We start from the raw sequence: 22,093 nt of genomic DNA on the forward strand, positions 1-22,093 counted from the left end.
GTTCTCCAGTGAAGCGTCAGTATATACGACGCTACATGTATTCTGCTAGTGTGCCATATGCTATTCTAAGGGAAAGGAGTACATCTCAGAGTACATCCCATAGCTGTACAATAGGAACAGATAGTGAAAATGACAATGATATTGTTACACTTGGGATGGATAATGTGCATGCGTCATCAGATGGTGATGGTGCCATGTGCCATGAGGCATCAGCAGCGGCCCATGCTGGTATCCACGCCGCTGACTCAGCACAGCTACAACAAAGGCCACCTTCACCCACCCACCCACAACACCAACCTGCATAACCACAACCTTCACAACCACAACCACCTGTCAATATCCAGTACCCTCCAGCAGACTGCATCTGGGACTGGCAGCAAGGTGCCAATTTTGTTCCCAATTCCCATCACTTTGATGTAACTCAAAGTGGAATACAGCCATCTTGTACACTTGGGAACAATGCCACTGAACCGGAATATTTTGAATTATTCTTTGATGAACCCGATGGAAATTATTGTTAGGAAAAGTAACACATATTTTGATTACACCATGGAAAACACAATTCTTTCACCAAGATCACACCTGCACCAGTGGAAGAAGACAACTGTGGCTGAAATGTATCTTTTTCTTTGCCACAGTAATGCTTATGCCACATGTGTATGAGCACAGTGTCAAATCATACTTGTCGACAGACTGCCTGATTTAACCCCAGCCTTCAGTGATGTAATACCAGTCACGCCAGAAAGTTGAACCACTTTCACACCACACGGCTCAGAAAAATTCTTGGCATCAAATGGCAAGATAAGATCCCAGGCACAGAAGTGCTGACTACAGCTGGCCTGCCTAGCATCTACACCATCCTAATGCAGACACAGCTTCGCTGGGCAGGTCACGTTGCTCGCATGCCAGACCACCGGCTGCCAAAGAAACTCTTATTTGGCGAACTGCAGCATGGAAAGCGCTCTCAAGGAGGCCAAAAGAAGCGCTATAAGGACACCCTTAAGACTGCTCTGGAAGCTTTCAACATCAACCACACCATGTGGGAGCCGATAGCTCAGGCCAGGAATGACTGGCGAGCAGTTGTCCAGAAAGGGGCAACATCCTGCGAGGCAAGCAGAATCTCACTAGCTGAGCAGCGCAGGCAGGCGAGGAAGACCAGAGCCATCAGACCCCTCGATGCTGCCACCCTTCCCTGTCCACACTGCCAGAGAACGTTTCGTGCGCGGATTGGCCTGACAAGTCATATGCATACCCACCAACTTCAACCCCAGGATGACTAGATGGTCCTCGTCGAATCGACGGACAAACAACAACAACACCAGTCAGTTGATTTCTGCTACTATTACGTATACTTCACTTTTCAGACAAAACAAGGCCTGACAGAAATGACAGGTTATATAAGATTAGGAATTGTTTATGTATCTGAAACAGAAACTCTATGCATTTTTATCCCTTCAGGAAGCTTCTTATGGATGAGTCTTTGATTTTGTTCATAGACTATCCTTCAAGCAGTATATACACAGCAAGAGGAAATGCTTTGGTATAAAGTTGTTTGTACTTTGTGATTGCTACAGTGGTCTTGTATTGGATATTATTGTGCACACTGGAAGTAATACATTGCAAGATACCAGGAAGTTATTGGATAGCTCTGGTGATGTGGTTAGAACAATGATGGAACCATATCATGGTACGGGGCATACATTATATACTAATAACCGGTACACAAGCCCCTTACTCAGTGATTTTTTTTTTTTTTTGCGAGTGAACATGACAGATGTGTGTGGCACAGTGTGTGCAAATCATAAGCATATGCCTAGGTTCGACGCAGGCACTCGTAGAGGTGAGGTGCAGACGTTTGCTGCCAATGACATCATGGCATTTCCGTGGTATGACAAATGAAATGTCACACTGTTGACATCAGTTCACTGAAACGAAATGACAGTGGCAGGCAGTATAGAGAGACCAATGAACCCATTCTAAAACCTGCAGCTGTGATGGACTACACCTTCAATATGTGTTCAGTGGATAAATGTGACATGCAAATTGGGTTTGCCTATTGTGTTCGCAAGAGTTGTAAGTGGTACATGAAACACTTTTTCCGTCTTCTAGACATTTCCATGCTCATTGCTTATAATATGTATAAGATGAGGACCAGAAACAAACCACCATATGGTGAATTTTGTCTGTCATCAGACACATAATATGTATTCAAATACCAAGTAACAAGATCTGCAGTGGAAAACCGACTTCGAACTGATCACCAATTACCCTCTCGTCTGAGGCCTGGTGATCACTACCTAATACAACTGCCTCCTACTAAGAAGAAATTTGCTCAGAACAGGTGTTTTGTCTGTGCACATACAAAAAAAAAAAAGCCCACAAAAATGCAGAGACACTTGTTTTGTGTATACTTTACCTTTGATATACCTTTGAAGATTTTCGAGAGTTTATCTACTCTCTGAGCCCAGCCATGTGCCAGGCTTGTCTGGTGCTTGCCTGGTCAACCAGGCTTTTGCTGCTGGAGGCCCGCTGCCCCACATATCCATCACAGCCTGGTTGATCTGGTACCTGGTGAAGATACTTGTCTAGTTTCCTCTTGAAGGCTTCAACACTTGTTCCAGCAGTGTTTCTGATATCTTCTGGTAAGATGTTGAAAAGTCTGGGACCTTGGATGTTGATACAGTGTCCCCTTATTGTCCCCACTGCACCCCTGCTCCTCACTGGGTTTATTTAACACTTCCTCCCATATCTCTCACTCTAGTACAGTGGACCCCCGCATAACGATCACCTCCGAATGCGACCAATTATGTAAGTGTATTTATGTAAGTGCGTTTGCACGTGTATGTTTGGGGGTCTGAAATGGACTAATCTACTTCACAATATTCCATATGGGAACAAATTCGGTCAGTACTGGCACCTGAACATACTTCTGGAGTGAAAAAATATCGTTAACCGGGGGTCCACTGTATGTTGTTATGGCAGTGTGCAGATTTGGGACCAAGCCCTCGAGTACCTTCCAGGTATATATTATCATGTACCTCTCTCTCCTCCACTCCTTGAATGGGGCCATCAGCACTGAGCAATATTCTAAGTGAGGGAGCACTAGCGATTTGAAGAGTGTCACCATCGGCATTATTTCCCTTGTTTTGAAAGTTCTCAATACCCACCCCGTCATCTTCCTGGCTGTTGTGATCTTCGTCTTGTTATAGTCTTTAAAGAAAGGTCTGCTGACATAATTATTCCTAGGTCTTTTACGTGTTCCTTACGTTCTATTTGGTGACCCTCTTGAGTTTTGTATGTAGTGCTCCTTTTGAGCTCTTCATTCTTTCCGTACCTAAGCAGCTGAAACTTATCACCATTGAATGTCATGTTGTTCTCCACTGCCCACTGGAACACCCTGGTTATGTCTTCCTGTACTTTTTCAGTGTCCTCTACCGTACTGACTTTCATGTTTATTTTAGTGTCATCTGCAAATGATGATACAAAAGTGTGCCGGGTGTTTTTGTCTGTCTACTATGAGGATGAGGAACAGCAGAGGTGCCAGGACAGTGCCATGGGGCACTGAGCTTTTGACCTTGCTGATGCTGGATCTTGCCCTGTTCACTACTACTTTTTGTGTTCTGTGTGTTAGGAAACCGAAAATCCATCTGCCTCCCTTCCTCGTAATGCCCTTGGCCTTCATTTTGTGCACTATCACTCCATGATCGCATTTGTCAAACGCCTTTGCAAAATCTGTGTAAATCACATCTGCTTTTTGGTCGTCTTCCAGTGCGATACACAAATAACCCGCACATAAAAGACAGAAGCTTACGACGACGTTTCGGTCCGACTTGGACCATTGACAAAGTCACACTAACAGAGGAGGAGCAGGACGGCTATATATAGGCAGGAAGAGGTGGAGGTAGTAGTAGTGGTAGAAGTAGTAGTAGTAGTAGTACAAGAATTGTATATAATACCGACAGGATGAAATGACACATGCACAACACCCGGGCATCCCCACCGTAGACGTTTCGCCATCCAGCCAGCCACTGGATGGCGAAACGTCCACAACAAAGACAACCAGACGCCGCACATGTGTCTAATTTCATCAGTAGATGTAGTAGAAGAAGAAGAGGTAGTAGTAGTGGTAGTGGTAGAAGTGGGAAATAAGGAAGACGAGCCAGTCAAATACAAAGGAAGGGGAGCACTGCAAGAGAGCTAGAAACCCACAGAGGGAGAGCAAGCGCACCGAGGTGCGTGAAAGGGGAAGTGGTGAAATAAAATAAAGAAGGAACAGAAACACGAGACAGGAGAGAGAAAGACAACCCAGAGGAGAAAAGGAGAGAGGAAAGGGGAAGAGGAAGAAGAAAAAGAAGAAGAAGAAAAAATGAGGATTCAGGTTAAGTCACGGGTGTTCTGAAGTTTGGAGCATTTTACAATGTAGTGGGAGAGGAAGGCATCTACAGAGACGAAGCCAGGGCTAAGGTTCATACAAGGAAAGTTGTGTATAAGAGAGGATTCAACTAAACGGCGACTGTTCGAGTTGGAAGTAGGGAAGACAGTTTTAGCAGAAGACCAGTCAATAGGATGGCTATGATCTCTGACGTGACAGAAAAGAGCATTGTTAGTGTCGGCAAGCCTAACACTATTTTTGTGCTCCCTAAGTCTGTCAGAAAGAGATCGACCAGTTTCTCCAAAGTATTGAAGAGGACAGGAGGAGCAAGAAATAGAGTAGACACCAGGAACATCTGTAGAGGGAGGAGAGGTATGAACGAGATTAGTGCGAAGAGTGTTAGTCTGGCGGAAGGTAAGCTTGATGTCTAAGGGACGGAGAGAATTGTTGAGATTAGAAAGACCGGAAATGTAGGGAAGGCAGAGGATAGAAGAGTTCCCATGAGTAGAGAGTTTGGGAGAGAAGAAATTGCGTTTAGCACGTGAGAGGGCAGAGTCTATGAAATGGGAAGGGTAGCCAAGACGGGAGAACGAATTATAAAGAGTGGAAATTTCTGCTGGAAGGAACTGAGGATCACAGATGCGGAGGGCACGGAGAAAGAGGGAGATAAGAACACTTTTCTTGACAGGGGAAGCATGATAGGAAAAGTAGTGAATGTACATGCCACTGTGCATAGGTTTACGGTAAACGGAAAAGGAAAAACCTGTATCTGAGCGGTGGACATGGACATCAAGGAAAGGAAGTAAGGAATTAGATTCCCATTCAGCTTTAAACTTAATGGAAGGGGCAAGATTGTTAAGAGCTTCAAGAAAAGGTTGGAAGAGACTGGAGTCATGAGGCCACAGAGCAAAGATGTCATCCACATAGCGGAGCCAGAGTGAAGGTTGCACATCGAGGGTAGGAAGAAGAACAGTCTCGAAGTATTCCATGTAAAGATTAGCAAGGACAGGAGAGAGAGGAGAGCCCATAGCGACACCGAAGGTTTGGGAATAATATTTCCCTTGGAAAGGAAAAGGAGTTAGAGTCCACACAGAGGCGGATCAGATCAAGAAAGACATCAGTGGGGATAGGGAGATGAAGAAACCCTTCATGGGCCTTCTCTCTAAGGAAATCAAGGACATCATCAAGAGGGACATTGGTGAAGAGGGACTCAACGTCAAGACTAAGCATCTTACAGGTTGGGAGAGAGCGAACCCGTTCAATGAAGTCTTGAGAGTGACGGAGGTGGGCAGGAGAAAAAGTACCAAGAAAGGGAGTGAGGGTTTTGGCCAGCCAAGAAGCAAGAGAATAAGAGACAGAACCTCTAGAGGATATGATAGGACGAAGAGGAATATCAGGTTTATGAGTTTTGGGAAGGCCATAGAAATAGGGAAGAGAGGGACAGATGACACGAAACCGTTGAACAAGGTCAAAGTCAGGAGGACAGAGGTCGGAGAGAGTCCTTAGTTTTTTGTTGAAAGTTCTCTTGATGCGATCAAGAGGGTTGGAAACGAGAGGAGTGTAGGTGCGTGAGTCAGAGAGCAAGACATCAGCTTTACGGAGGTAATCCTCGCGATCAAGGATAACTACCGAATTACCTTTGTCAGAAGATAGTATGACAATGTTAGTGTTAGATTTAAGAGAAGAAAGGGCAAGTTGGTAACGGCGTGGAAGGTGGTGATTCTTGGAAAACAGACTAACAAGAGCAGGAAGGAGAGCACCACGAAAAGTGGACAAGTCAGGAAGATTACGGAAGCGAGATTGACGAAAGGAATCAAAAGAGCTAATCAGGGAAATACCAGCGCGAGGAGTAGGCGAAGTGGCAAAGGAAAGACCAAAACCAAGAAGTTCAAGCTCATACTGAGAGAGTGAGACAGAAGACAGATTAGTAACACAGTCAGTGAGGGAGAATTTAGACCAAGGGCTAGCTGGTCTGGTTGTCTTTGTTGTGGACGTTTCGCCATCCAGTGGCTGGCTGGATGGCGAAACGTCTACGGTGGGGATGCCCGGGTGTTGTGCATGTGTCATTTCATCCTGTCGGTATTATATACAATTCTTGTACTACTACTACTACTACTTCTACCACTACTACTACCTCCACCTCTTCCTGCCTATATATAGCCGTTCTGCTCCTCCTCTGTTAGTGTGACTTTGTCAATGGTCCAAGTCGGACCGAAACGTCGTCGTAAGCTTCTGTCTTTTATGTGCGGGTTATTTGTGTATCGTTCCAGTCACGGTATTGTGCCTTTTTGTTATTTATGGACCCCGCAGTTAAGCGTCATATTCTCTCCAACTTTTTTAATGTTCTTCCCTCTTTTAAACCCCTCTTTCGATCTTATGAGGCTGCTCTTATTGCTACCCGGCGTCGTAAGAATCAGCTTCGCTTCCTACGTGACTGTCTTGCTGAACAAGTTCTGCCACCTTCCTTCTCCCACTTCCTGAAAACCAACCCACTGGGCACTCCCTTTCCTGATCATGCCCGTCTCCTACTTCAACAGCTCATTCTTTCTACTAAATCACAGGTTGAAGATGCCTTCTTTACTCTCCGTCAACGTCAACGTGCTCTCTTTGCGGCTCTACCACAGGATCTCTGTAACCTTCTCTCTACCATTGCCTTTGACACTGCTCGCCTGAATGCGCAAATTCATTCTTCCAAACTACAAAATAAACTTCAACGTCTCATCTCAGCTAGCCCTTGGTCTAAATTCTCCCTCACTGACTGTGTTACTAATCTGTCTTCTGTCTCACTCTCTCAGTATGAGCTTGAACTTCTTGGTTTTGGTCTTTCCTTTGCCACTTCGCCTACTCCTCGCGCTGGTATTTCCCTGATTAGCTCTTTTGATTCCTTTCGTCAATCTCGCTTCCGTAATCTTCCTGACTTGTCCACTTTTCGTGGTGCTCTCCTTCCTGCTCTTGTTAGTCTGTTTTCCAAGAATCACCACCTTCCACGCCGTTACCAACTTGCCCTTTCTTCTCTTAAATCTAACACTAACATTGTCATACTATCTTCTGACAAAGGTAATTCGGTAGTTATCCTTGATCGCGAGGATTACCTCCGTAAAGCTGATGTCTTGCTCTCTGACTCACGCACCTACACTCCTCTCGTTTCCAACCCTCTTGATCGCATCAAGAGAACTTTCAACAAAAAACTAAGGACTCTCTCCGACCTCTGTCCTCCTGACTTTGACCTTGTTCAACGGTTTCGTGTCATCTGTCCCTCTCTTCCCTATTTCTATGGCCTTCCCAAAACTCATAAACCTGATATTCCTCTTCGTCCTATCATATCCTCTAGAGGTTCTGTCTCTTATTCTCTTGCTTCTTGGCTGGCCAAAACCCTCACTCCCTTTCTTGGTACTTTTTCTCCTGCCCACCTCCGTCACTCTCAAGACTTCATTGAACGGGTTCGCTCTCTCCCAACCTGTAAGATGCTTAGTCTTGACGTTGAGTCCCTCTTCACCAATGTCCCTCTTGATGATGTCCTTGATTTCCTTAGAGAGAAGGCCCATGAAGGGTTTCTTCATCTCCCTATCCCCACTGATGTCTTTCTTGATCTGATCCGCCTCTGTGTGGACTCTAACTCCTTTTCCTTTCAAGGGAAATATTATTCCCAAACCTTCGGTGTCGCTATGGGCTCTCCTCTCTCTCCTGTCCTTGCTAATCTTTACATGGAATACTTCGAGACTGTTCTTCTTCCTACCCTCGATGTGCAACCTTCACTCTGGCTCCGCTATGTGGATGACATCTTTGCTCTGTGGCCTCATGACTCCAGTCTCTTCCAACCTTTTCTTGAAGCTCTTAACAATCTTGCCCCTTCCATTAAGTTTAAAGCTGAATGGGAATCTAATTCCTTACTTCCTTTCCTTGATGTCCATGTCCACCGCTCAGATACAGGTTTTTCCTTTTCCGTTTACCGTAAACCTATGCACAGTGGCATGTACATTCACTACTTTTCCTATCATGCTTCCCCTGTCAAGAAAAGTGTTCTTATCTCCCTCTTTCTCCGTGCCCTCCGCATCTGTGATCCTCAGTTCCTTCCAGCAGAAATTTCCACTCTTTATAATTCGTTCTCCCGTCTTGGCTACCCTTCCCATTTCATAGACTCTGCCCTCTCACGTGCTAAACGCAATTTCTTCTCTCCCAAACTCTCTACTCATGGGAACTCTTCTATCCTCTGCCTTCCCTACATTTCCGGTCTTTCTAATCTCAACAATTCTCTCCGTCCCTTAGACATCAAGCTTACCTTCCGCCAGACTAACACTCTTCGCACTAATCTCGTTCATACCTCTCCTCCCTCTACAGATGTTCCTGGTGTCTACTCTATTTCTTGCTCCTCCTGTCCTCTTCAATACTTTGGAGAAACTGGTCGATCTCTTTCTGACAGACTTAGGGAGCACAAAAATAGTGTTAGGCTTGCCGACACTAACAATGCTCTTTTCTGTCACGTCAGAGATCATAGCCATCCTATTGACTGGTCTTCTGCTAAAACTGTCTTCCCTACTTCCAACTCGAACAGTCGCCGTTTAGTTGAATCCTCTCTTATACACAACTTTCCTTGTATGAACCTTAGCCCTGGCTTCGTCTCTGTAGATGCCTTCCTCTCCCACTACATTGTAAAATGCTCCAAACTTCAGAACACCCGTGACTTAACCTGAATCCTCATTTTTTCTTCTTCTTCTTTTTCTTCTTCCTCTTCCCCTTTCCTCTCTCCTTTTCTCCTCTGGGTTGTCTTTCTCTCTCCTGTCTCGTGTTTCTGTTCCTTCTTTATTTTATTTCACCACTTCCCCTTTCACGCACCTCGGTGCGCTTGCTCTCCCTCTGTGGGTTTCTAGCTCTCTTGCAGTGCTCCCCTTCCTTTGTATTTGACTGGCTCGTCTTCCTTATTTCCCACTTCTACCACTACCACTACTACTACCTCTTCTTCTTCTACTACATCTACTGATGAAATTAGACACATGTGCGGCGTCTGGTTGTCTTTGTTGTGGACGTTTCGCCATCCAGTGGCTGGCTGGATGGCGAAACGTCTACAGTGGGGATGCCCGGGTGTTGTGCATGTGTCATTTCATCCTGTCGGTATTATATACATTTCTTGTACTACTACTACTACTACTTACTACCACTACTACTACCTCCACCTCTTCCTGCCTATATATAGCCGTCCTGCTCCTCCTCTGTTAGTGTGACTTTGTCAATGGTCCAAGTCGGACCGAAACGTCGTCGTAAGCTTCTGTCTTTTATGTGCGGGTTATTTGTGTATCGTTCCAGTCACGGTATTGTGCCTTTTTGTTAGGATTTTGCGTAGGAATAGAAATATTTTGGGTTACTTGCAATATCCTGTATGGCCCTTTGTTCCCTTTGCACTTCTGTGAGGTATGACATCTTAAGTCTTTGCTCTAATTCAGTGATCTTTCTGCTAAGTCTATTTTTCCTGTGTTGTAGCATATTTATGTTTTTAAGCAGTTCAGTAACCCGTTTTCTTCTTCTGTACCATCTCCTACACTCTCTCTCTATATCTGATCTTCTGGGTTTCCTCAATGGTACATGTTTCATACATACTTTGTATGCTTCTTTATTCAGCTTCTCTAGGCACTGGTGGGGATTTAGGGTGCTCATGTCTGATTCCCAGGGTATGTCTGATAGCTCTTGGTTTATTTTTTCCCAGTCAATTCTATGGTTGTTAAAATTAAAGTTACTGAACATCCCGTCTCTAACTTTAGTGATGCAGTTTCCTACCCCTGATTTAATTCTAGTTTGAACCTCTATGATGTTATGATCAGATTAAATAGTTTTGGAAACTGTTATGTCTCTGATCAGTTCCTCGTTGTTTGTGAATATCAAATCCAGGGTATTTTCATTTCTGGTGGGATCAATTGCCTGTTGGTTTAAAGAGTACTTTTCACAAGCCTCATTAGTTCCCTGGTATGTGCCTGTTGAGCCAGGGTGCTTCCCGGAGATATTTCTGGTATAACATTACATTGCGCCATCTTCCATTTTACATGAGGGAGATAAAAATCTCCAAGGAGTAAAATATTTGGTGTAGGATTTTCTAGCCTATCCAGATAGCTATCTATCTTACTTAACTGATCTGTGAATTCCTCAGCAGTTGCCGATGGTGGTTTGTATACTAGGATAATTACCAAATTCCTATTTTCAACTTTAATGCCTAGAATTTCTACTATATATCATTCGTAGAATTCAGCACTTCTGTGCAACAGAAAGTATCCTGTACATCAATTCCTACTCCTCCCTATGACCTATTGATTCTATCACATTTATACATGTTGTAGTTTTCTATCTTTATCTCTCCGTCCAAAACATCCTTTGTATGTGTTTTTGTAAATGCTCAGAACATGGCATTCGCTTCTGTTAGGAGCCCACTGACATAACTAACTTTGTCATTTTTATTTGATTTCAAACCCTGTATATTTGCAAATATGAAGCAGGAATTACCAAGCGGGATGTTTTGTCTCGCTTTGTGTTTCATTAGTACCACTGGTGGTGTACTACCTGGTATGTCCCCTGGTGTACAGGCCCCTGGTTTCTCCAGTACTGGCTTCGCGTTTGTTTGCTTATCCGGCCTTGTGCAAGAATGGTATATAATACCGACAAGATGAAATTAAGACACATTTGCAACATCTGGGTATCTTTATTGTAGACGCTTCGCCATCCAGTGGCTTTATCAATGCAAATTCCAGGACATAACTTGAAGACAGTAGGACTATATACAGAAGATGAGGTAATCAGTCCCTCAACCTTGGAGTAGGTGCGAAGAGCACCGTAGTCGTGGAGATTCTGAAGCAGAAGCAAAGAGCCTGGTGCTTATATACTAACGTCAGGTGTAGCAGACGAGGGCGTAGTCACTGGTAGGCGGGATTTCCCAGTGGAAGTAGGTCCTTCCCAAAGATATGGGTTAGTTGTAGTAGTCGTGAAGGTTATGTACATGTCCTCAGAATCAAGATTCCATGATGTTGCAGTGTCTGACAAGTTGTGCAAGAATGGTATATAATACCGACAAGATGAAATTAAGACACATGTGCAACATCTGGGTATCTTTATTGTAGACGTTTTACCATCCAGTGGCTTTATCAATACAAATTCCCATTGGGGAATCCCGCCTACCAGTGACTACGCCCTCGTCTGCTACACCTGACATTAGTATATAAGCGCCAGGCTCCTTGCTTCTGCTTCAGAATCTCCACGACTACGGTGCTCTTCGCACCTACTCCAAGGTTGAGGGACTGATTACCTCATCTTCTGTATATAATAGTCCTACTGTCTTCAAGTTATGTCCTGGAATTTGCATTGATAAAGCCACTGGATGGCGAAACGTCTACAATAAAGATACCCAGATGTTGCACGTGTCTTAATTTCATCTTGTCGATATTATGTACCATTCTTGCACAACTTGTCAGACACTGCAACATCATGGAATCTTGATTCTGAGGACATGTACATAACCTTCACGACTACTACAACTAACCCATATCTTTGGGAAGGACCTACTTCCACTGGGGAATCCCGCCTACCAGTGACTACGCCCTTGTATGCTACACCTGACGTTAATATATAAGCGCCAGGCTCCTTGCTTCTGCTTCAGAATCTCCACGACTACTGTGCTCTTTGCACCTACTCCAAGGTTGAGGGACTGATTACCTCATCTTCTGTATATAGTCCTACTGTCTTCAAGTTATGTCCTGGAATTTGTATTGATAAAGCCACTGTATGGCGAAACGTCTACAATAAAGATACCCAGATGTTGCACATGTGTCTTAATTTTATCCGGCCTTAACAAACAAACACGAAGCCAGTACTGGAGAAACCAGGGGCGTGTACATCAGGTGACATACCAGGTAGTACACCACCAGTGGTACTAAGGAAACACAAAGCAAGACAAAAACACTGTGCATGAAATCATGTTTCAAAGAGTTCCACAAGTTGCAGCACTTCTAAGAACATGTCCAGTGACTCTATATGTATATATATATTATAGAAAAATAGTAATGAACAGCATTTTTTATTGTTGGTTTGTGTAAACATGTTTTGTAAACAATATATTCATATTCATATAGTTTATATGGACATGATACATAGTTGTACAGTGGATTATAGTACAGTGGACCCTCGACCAGCGATATTAACCCTTTGACTGTTTCAGGCCCCTCTCTGAAACTGTCATTCTATGTCGCTCAATTTTTGAAAAAAAAAAATTTTATTTTTTCTTAAGAAATGATAGAGAATCTTTTCCCGATGGTAATGACACCAAAAGTTCGAAATTTGGTCGAAAACTCGTGGAATTATGCTCCCGCGAAGTTAGCGGTCTCAGCGACATATGCGTATCAGCGATTTCGCCGACTTTGAGCCCAATTTTCAGCCAATTCCATTGTTCCAGTTGACCAAACTCGTAGCTATTTCTTTAGAACTCCATTTTATCTATCAGTTGAGTACAAGAAACCTCCCATTTACTAATTTGGACTACCCAATATGGTGGTCAGAAATTGGCAATTTGGCCAATTTCACGCAAAATAAAAAAGATGCCAATTTCAAAATAGGGTCCAGAATAAACAAGGTAGACATTCATGGCACTAAAATAACATATGCTCTGTTCATTAGTCACATCTCTAGGCCCCTCTTATATTATTATTGCTTTCTATTTTGATTTTTTATTCATACAAAAAAATACAAAATTTACTGTTATGCAGACGACTGCATTATTGTAAAAATGGTATAAATAATATCAGTGCACTAGTGAAAGAATATTAGACTCCCCAGTTGACGTCTATTGGACGTGTGGTGTGATTTATTTACTCTTGAACATTGGTAAAAATCGAACATTTCCGCTACTTTGAGCTCAGTTTCAAGGTCGTTTTCATCGTAAAAGTAATGAAAATCATCTCTATTTCTGTAAAATGTTTTCCATTTTATCACCTAAGACCATGAAAACGCGAATACAACGATAAATACTATACGAAAATACACCTCAAAGTCGGCGTTTTATTCCAAAAAAACGATCAGAGTTTTTTTTTTCTCATTATGCAATGTGTGCTGCAGGATTTTTTTTATGTGGTGCACACTGACCACACAGACCCATTCTCTCACATGTGGGCCTACCAGCTTTCTCCCACTTGATTTGAAGCCGCTAGAATTATTGAGTATATATACGTCAGAAACATTGGCTCGTAAGACGTATTTATACATCGAAAACAGTCAAAGGGTTAATCCGTTCCTGAGAGCTCATCGTTAATCGAAATAATTGCTAATCGAGTTAATTTTCCCCATAAGAAATAATGGAAATCAAATTAATCCGTTCCTGACACCCCAAAGTATTGAAAAAAAAAAATTTACCACATGAAATATTAATTTTAATACACACAAACTGAAAAAGACATGCACAGTTACATGACACTTACCTTTATTGAAGATCTGGTGATGATTGATGGGATGGGGGGAGGGGAGAGTGTGGATCTTCTTAGTGTTTAGAAGGGGAATCCTCTTCCATTAGGACTTGAGGTAGCAACTCTTTTTCCGGGGTTACTTCCCTTTTTTGTTCTTTTCATGCCACTAGGACCAGCTTCAGAGTCACTGGACTTCTGTCGCACAACATATCTGTCCATAGAGGCCTGTACCTCCCGTTCCTTTATGACATTTCTAAAGTGTTTCACAACATTGTCAGTGTACAGGTTGCCAACACGGCTTGCAGTAGCTGTGTCAGGGTGATTTTCATCCATAAAGGTTTGCACTTTAAGCCACATTGCACAGATTTCCTTAATCTTAGAAGTAGGCAACTTCTTCAATTTCTCTATCCCCTCCTCCGAAGCAGTTTCCTCAGGTGTGGCCTCATGCTGATGAAGATGATCTAGCAGCTCATCAGTGGTTAGTTCTTCATTGTCCTCCTCCACCAACTCTTCCACATCCTTCCCACTAACCTCCAACCCCAAGGACTTCCCCAGTGCCACAATGGATTCCTCAACTGGCATAGGATACTCAGGGTTAGCCTCAAACCCTTCAAAATCCCTTTTGTCTACATATTCTGGCCACAGTTTTTTCCAAGCAGAGTTCAAGGTCCTCTTAGTCACTTCCTCCCAAGCCTTACCTATAAGGTTTACACAATTGAGGATGGTAAAGTGATCTTTCCAAAACTCTCTTAGAGTCAGTTGAGTTTCTGAGGTCACTACAAAGCACCTTTCAAACATAGCTTTTGTGTACAGTTTCTTGAAGTTGGAAATGACCTGCTGGTCCATGGGCTGCAGGAGAGGAGTGGTATTAGGAGGCAAAAACTTGACCTTAATGAAGCTCATGTCCCTAGAAAGTCGCTCTGCCAAGTCTGAAGGATGACCAGGAGCATTGTCTAATACCAGGAGGCACTTAAGGTCCAATTTATTTTCCAGGAGGTAATTTTTCACAGTGGGGGCAAATGCATGGTGTAACCAGTCATAGAAAAAGTCCCTAGTGACCCATGCCTTACTGTTTGCCCTCCACAGCACAGACAAATTAGCCTTACCTGGAGTTTACCTGGAGAGAGTTCCGGGGGTCAACGCCCCCGCGGCCCGGTCTGTGACCAGGCCTCCTTAGGTCAGTGTCCCAGGATGCGACCCACACCAGTCGACTAACACCCAGGTACCCATTTTACTGATGGGGAACATAGACAACAGGTGGAAAGAAACACGTCCAATGTTTCTACTCTGGCTGGGAATCGAACCCAGGCCCTCACCGTGTGAAGTGAGAGCGTTAACCACCAGGCCACCAGAGCCTTGAGGACATTGTTTTTCCTGAACACTCTGGGAGTTTCAGAGTGATACACCAATAAAGGCTTCACTTTGCAATCACCACTAGCATTGGCACACATCAACAGAGTAAGCCTGTCTTTTATAGGCTTATGTCCTTGGAGTGCCTTTTCCTCCTGAGTAATATAGGTCCTGCTTGGCATTTTCTTCCAAAACAGGCCTGTTTCGTCACAATTAAACACTTGTTCAGGTTTGAGTCCTTCACTGTCTATGTACTCCTTGAATTCATGCACATATTTTTCAGCTGCTTTGTGGTCCGAACTGGCAGCCTCACCATGCCTTATCACATTATGAATGCCACTATGCTTCTTAAATCTCTCAAACCAACCTTTGCTGGCCTTAAATTCACTCACATCACCACTGGTTACAGGCATTTTTTTAATTAAATCGTCATGCAACTTCCTAGCCTTTTCACATATGATCGCTTGAGAGATGCTATCTCCTGCTATTTGTTTTTCGTTTATCCACACCAATAAGAGTCTCTCAACATCTTCTATCACTTGCGATCTCAGTTTCGAAAACATAGTTGCACCTTTGGCAAGAACAGCTTCCTTGATTGCCGTTTTCTTGCCCACAATAGTAGCGATGGTTGATTGGGGTTTACTATACAACCTGACCAGCTCGGACACACGCACTCCACTCTCATACTTAGCAATGATCTCTTTCTTCATCTCCATAGTAATTCTCACCCTTTTTGCTGTAGGGTTGGCACTAGAAGCTTTCTTGGGGCCCATGGTGACTTATTTTGCAGGTGCAATCACTACAAAGGCTGTGATAATCTGAAATGTTCCAATTGTATGTTTGGAAGCGACCGCTGTGGCTGGCTGGCTTGTAAACACTGGCACCCATGGGACAAGTGAGGCGCGCTCAGGCCAAAGTGGACGTGTCGCGAACAGAACGAATAGCGTTGGTCGGGTTTTTTAGCGCTAGTTGAGGCAAAATTTTTGCGATAAAATGTATCGCTAGTCTGATTTATCGTTAATCGATGCCATCGTTGGTCGAGGGTCTACTGTAGTTGGGTGTACATGCCAAAAGCCCCTTGTATGCAGAGCATTATGGGCAGGCTTAAAATTAAACCTTTGACTGTCGCGGCCGTATATATACATCTTACGAGGTACCGTGTTTGACGTATATATACTCATAAATTCTAGCAGCTTCAAATCAAGCAGGAGAAAGCTGGTAGGCCCACATGTGAGAGAATGGGTCTGTGTGGTCAGTGTGCACCATATAAAAAAAATCCTGGAGCACACAGTGTATAATGAGAAAAAAAAAACTGACCATTTTTTTTAATTAAAATGCCAACTTTGTGGTCTATTTTCGTATAGTATTTATGGTTATATTCTCATTTTCTTGGTCTCATTTGATAGAATGGAAAACATATTATAGAAGTAGAGGTGATTTTGATTAATTTTACTATAAAAAGAACCTGGAAATGGAGCTCAAAGTAGGGAAAATGTTTGATTTTTGCCAATGTTCAAAAGTAAACAAATGATGTCATTGTCCAATAAATGTCCAACTAGCCATTCTAATATGCAGTCATGAATGGGTTGATGTTATTTATACAATTATTACAGTATTGCAGTAGTCTGCATAATAGTAAGTCTTCTATTTTTTTTTTTTTGAATAAAAATTCAAAATAGAAAGCAAGAGTAATATCAGAGGGGCCTGGAAACATGACTGATGAACAAAGAAAATGTTATTTTAGAGCCAGGAATGTCTGCATTGTTCATTCTGGACCTTATTTTGAAATTGTCATATTTTTTAATTTTCGTGAAATTGGCCAAATTGCAAATTTCTGACCACATTATTGGGTAGTTGAAATCGGTAAATGGGCAGTTTCGTGTACTCAGTCGATAGAAAAAATGGAGTTCTAAAGAAATAGCTATGCGTTTGGTCGACTGGAACAATGGAATTAGCCAAAAATAGGGCTCAAAGTGGGCGAAATCGCAGTTTTGTAAACATCGCCAAGGTTGCTAACTTCGCGAGAGCATAAATCCGTTAGTTTTCCATCAGATTTCGTTTTTTTGGTGTGTGAAGGCATACTCAGCCCTGTAACAACTTCAGACAGTATTACCAAGGCTGGCTCCTCCTCAGGAAAATTAATGTATAGAAAAAGAATAAAAACTGACAAACATAAACACTTTATTATTTAGAAAATATAAAATATAAAACACTTAAATATGAAGTATTAATCCTACATTAAAGAAAATGAAAAATGAAAAATATAAATGATAAGTGAATTCAACGCTAATATAAATGTATATAAAACGTGGGTGTCTGGTGTTGGTGACACTGCGTGTTGTTGAAATCGTAGCCGTTGCTGATGATGGGGGGAGGGTCGCAAGTGTTGATGATAACCCACCGGCTCGTTCTTCACAGATTTTCTAGCTTTCAATAATCCTTCCAGATGACAGGAAAGTAGGTTTTCTCCACTGCAATGATGAGGGGTTATATCGTGCTACTTGCATACACAAACAGGTAAGTGGATCAAAATTTGGGACATCTCAGAACGTTAGTCCGTCTCCTTCAATTCTACTCGTTGATTGGCAGGTGACCCTCTCTGTCATCCAAGCTGGAAAGATAGACAGGTTACCCACTGCTTAAGAAATCACTCTCCATGATAAGTACAATACCTAAAAGATGTGGTGATTATTATAACAGTCAACTTAGAGCAAGACTGAAAGGACTAAGTTTATTATTGGTCAAAAGTGAAGCTTTCAATCAATAAATCCACTAGAATACAAGGCAGGCATGTACTTACAGTAGTGCTGGGAGCTGTGAGTCTAGTGATTACTGTTTGGACCGGAGCCCCACACGTCACCTTTCGGGGAGGGGGGGGGAAGAAGGAGGGGAAGGGATAGCGGGACCTAGACTGACCCTACCTTAACAAGCAGCTGGCAATCAAACTATCACTTTCGAGGTGGGGGGAAAAAAAGGCGGGAATAGCGGGAGCTAGACTTTCCTTACCTTAATAAGTAGCCGGCAAGCAAACTATCACTTTCGAGGAGGGGAAAAAGGGTGGGGGGATAGCGGGAGCTGGACTTACCCTACCTTAACAAGTAGCCGGCAATGAAACTATTGTTTCTATATCGCTACTCCTATCTATTGAACTTTTCCCTCACATGGTGTCATTACAATCGGGAAAAGATTCTCTATCATTTCATAAGAAATTTTTTTTTTTTTTTTTTTAAATTTTGCGACACCAGGAGACACCTCGGGATTGGGGGTTGCAACAGTCAAAGGGTTAACTTAAAATTAACAAGCAGTGAAAGGTTCAATGTTAAAAATTACAGTAAACAGTTCACAATTTGAAGTACAAATCAGTATTTGAAACAATGAAATTTGAACATATCGATACTGAAGCATTATAGTTGTACAAATTTGTCACATTCCAATCAAAAGATGATCAGTTTGCTATATGCTGTCTCGAAGTTTGTTGTCTTGAAATATTAAGATTTAAGTAATTGGGAGAATTATTGGTAATGTTAAATATTGAGTGTTGATTATTTAGTCCTGGGTGAGTAAGTGGTTTTTTAGAAGAGTCTTAAATTAATTTTCAGGCCTGGTTTCTTTAGTATGTTCTGGTAATGAATTCCAGATTTTTGGGCCCTTTATGTGCATAGAGTTTTTACACAGTGTGATATGGACACGGTACATCAAAAAGAGATCTGTATCTTGTGTTATGGTCGAGTGTCCTGTTAAGGTTGGTGAGGAGAAGTTTGAGTGGAGGGTTTATGTTTGCGTGTATTGTTCTCTGTATGTAGTAGGCACATGAATAAGTGTGGATATTCTTTATGGTGAGCAAATTTAGACTCCTGAATATAGGTGAAGTATGCTGTCGGGAGTGGGAATTTGTTATTCTGATTGCAGCCTTTTGCTGGGTTATTAGTGGCCTTATGTGATTTGATGTTGTTGACCCCCATGAACAAATTCCATATGTGAGATAAGGGTAGATGAGTGAATGATACAGTGCAAGGAGAGCTGATTGTGGAACATAGTACCGTATCTTTGACAGTATGCCTACTGTCTTTGAGATTTTTTTGGGAAATTTGTTGTATATGTGTCTGGAATTTGAGGCTACTGTCTAGGTGGATTCCTAGGAATTTTCCCTCTGTGAGTCTTGTGATGGGTGATCCATTTAGTGTTATGTTAAGCGGACCATTTGCAGCTCTGGTTCCAAAATGAATGAAATAGGTTTTGTCAGTATTTAGGGTAAGTTTATTCATCATCATCGAGGTAGATATTTTCTGCAATTCAGTATTGACAGTGTTGGCGAGTATGGCTGGGTCTGGGTGTGAGAAGATGTATGTAGTGCCATCTGCAAATAATATGGGTTTGAGTAGCTGTGATGCATTCGGTAGGTCATTGATGTAGATGAGAAAGAGGAGTGGTCCTAAGACACTTCCCTGTGGGACTCCTACTGTGATTGGTCGTGGGGAAGAGTTTGCACCATTTTCGTACACGTATTGGCTTCTGTTACCAAGTTATGACTTTAAGTAGTTGAGGGAATTGCCTTTTATACCATAGTGTGTTAATTTAGTGTGCAGCAATTCATGGTCTGCTGTTTCAAAAGCTTTATGTAAGTCAATGAAAATTCGCAGTGGGACTTCTTTCTTCTCAAGAGCTGTATATATTAGCTCTAGCATGTGTATAATAGCATCATTTGTGCTTTTATTGTTCCTGAATCTGAAATGACAGGGGTTTAGTATGTTCTTTGAGATAAGGTAGGAATAGATCTGTAGGAATAGTTCTGCTCCATTTTATCTAAGTGACCAAACCTCAACAACTCTGCTCTCTGAATTATACATCATTCACCACCACACTGTCTTCTAATATCTCTTAATCTCCTTATTCTCTACATAATGGTTACACTACTTATTGATTATGAGCATAACATCACTACCTCCAGCTGCCTTCTTGTTGCAGTATACAAAGATCATGCTTCACACTCATACAGAAGTGTTGGCCAACTGTTCTCTGGTACATTTCCCTTTTTATCCCTCTGATAAGAGTTTTTCTTGCATGAATGTCTCCACACATCACCTACCTTTTTTTTTTCCTTTATCTATCCTTATCTATTCTGATTCATCTCATCTTTCCTAGATCTGTCTGTTAACACTACTTCCAAATATCTAGGCATCAGTGCACCATGCAGAAACAAGTGGGTATATACAGAGAGAGAGATCGCAGTCAGCAGGACTCGATACTGCTTCTGGGACGGACAAGATTCCCAGGCAGCGCTCTTATCCACTTGGCCACACAAATGCCACATAAGGTGGGCAGCCTGGTTCACAAGCCATGTTTCTTTCCCAGCCTGGGCACGTCATTGAGTTTCAAGCATGGATTTCAAGCTATTTCAATCTCCTCCTGTATGTTCTGACCTCTCAAGCGATTTTTATATCAATGCACCATGCAGAAACAAGCAGGTATATACAGAGAAAGATGGCAGTCAGCAGGACTCGATACTGCTACTGGGATGGATGAGATTCCCACGCAGCGCTCTTATCCGCTCAGCCACTCAAATGCCACATTAGCTGGGCAGCCTGGTTCACAAGCCATGTTTCTTTCCCAGCCTGGGCATTTCATTGAGTTTCAGGCATGGATTTCAAGCTATTTCAATCTCCTCCTGTATGTTCTGACCTCTCAAGCAATTTTTATATCAATGCACCATGCAGAAACAAGCAGGTATATACAGAAAAAGATCACAGTCAGCAGGACTGCAATACCCTCTGTTTAACTCATTAGTAGCAGTGTGCTAGTGAGCTAATGTAAACTGGAGTTAAGATAATGTTTTAGTGGAGTAGTAGTACTATATTAATTATTTGCATTCATGCTTCATTATTTAATATGAGTGCATGCTGGCCCTAGAGTGGCTGTGTTTTTTGTAGTGTAATTTTAATGCCCCTAGACAGCAGATTGTGCAGCCATTTAAGAGCCAGGACCATTGTATTTAAGTTACGATATCGAAGTCGTAACAGTGGCCAAGTGGATAAGAATGCTGCCTGGGAATCTTGTCCATCCCAGTAGCAGTATCGAGTCCTGCTGACTGCGATCTTTCACTGTATCTAGGTATACTATTTACTTTTTCTTTGCAACTTCCCTCCAATCTGATGCTCACTTTCATTGCCTAGACTTTTTCTTACTTTCAATACCTTCCTCTTGTTTTTCTTCTGCTTTTTTATTTCACATACTCCCAAACTCTTTCATTCACATTTGTAACTTTTCTTCTGAATCTCTCAAAACAATGTACTCTTTGAAGGATTTCCTTAAAGAATGTGCCATTCAACAAGTAAATGTGTTTCAACACATATAAGATAAAATGTATCTTCCATTTCTGTGTTTCCATTGCATATATTAAGAAATAAAATCTCGTATCATTAATTTGTATTACAATATTTATCATACACAGGTTAGAACGGTTAGAAGCCCTGTTGAAATCTGGTGGAAGGGACGGTATTTGTGGAGATGTTGTCAGCGAGGACTCTGGTTCAGGAGAGGGTGACCTTGTGGATCGTTTAGCTGCTGAAGTAAACCACCTCAACTTTTTGGTGTCTCACTGTGAGGGTGCAGCACTTCTTGATGTCTGTAAACCAGTAAGGATTTGTACTTTGAACTTCTGTTAGCATAAGATTTTGTTCGGATTTTTAACCCCAGAGAGTTACCTTCCCAGGATAACCCAAGAAAGTCAGTGCTTCATCAAGGACTATCTGTCTTAATTCCATTGGAGTCCGTAACTCTTGTCCCCTAGGATGTAACCCATACCAGTCAACTAACACCCAGGTACCTACTTGCTTGCTAAGTGAACTGGACAGCAGGTGTGAGGAGAGAGTGTTGCCTACCAGGCCACGGGACACTGTTTAATTGTAGCTAAAAAAATGAGTAGTTAACAATTTTTTTTTAACAT

At 42.4% G+C, this 22,093-nt stretch overlaps 1 protein-coding gene across 3 annotated transcripts in view; it reads left to right on the forward strand.

Annotated features, from left to right (window-relative positions):
• The window catches only part of Cog2 (conserved oligomeric Golgi complex subunit 2), a 150,157-nt gene that overhangs the window by 36,168 nt on the left and 91,896 nt on the right, over positions 1-22,093 (forward strand). For all 3 annotated transcript variants that reach the window (XM_070083863.1, XM_070083875.1, XM_070083870.1), the window contains exon 4: positions 21,599-21,782. In XM_070083863.1, coding sequence (XP_069939964.1) covers positions 21,599-21,782 — 184 coding nt within the window. The remainder of the gene's footprint in view (positions 1-21,598; positions 21,783-22,093) is intronic.

This window comes from Cherax quadricarinatus, chromosome 1, assembly GCF_038502225.1.
Source record: "Cherax quadricarinatus isolate ZL_2023a chromosome 1, ASM3850222v1, whole genome shotgun sequence".
Classification (NCBI taxonomy): domain Eukaryota; kingdom Metazoa; phylum Arthropoda; class Malacostraca; order Decapoda; family Parastacidae; genus Cherax; species Cherax quadricarinatus.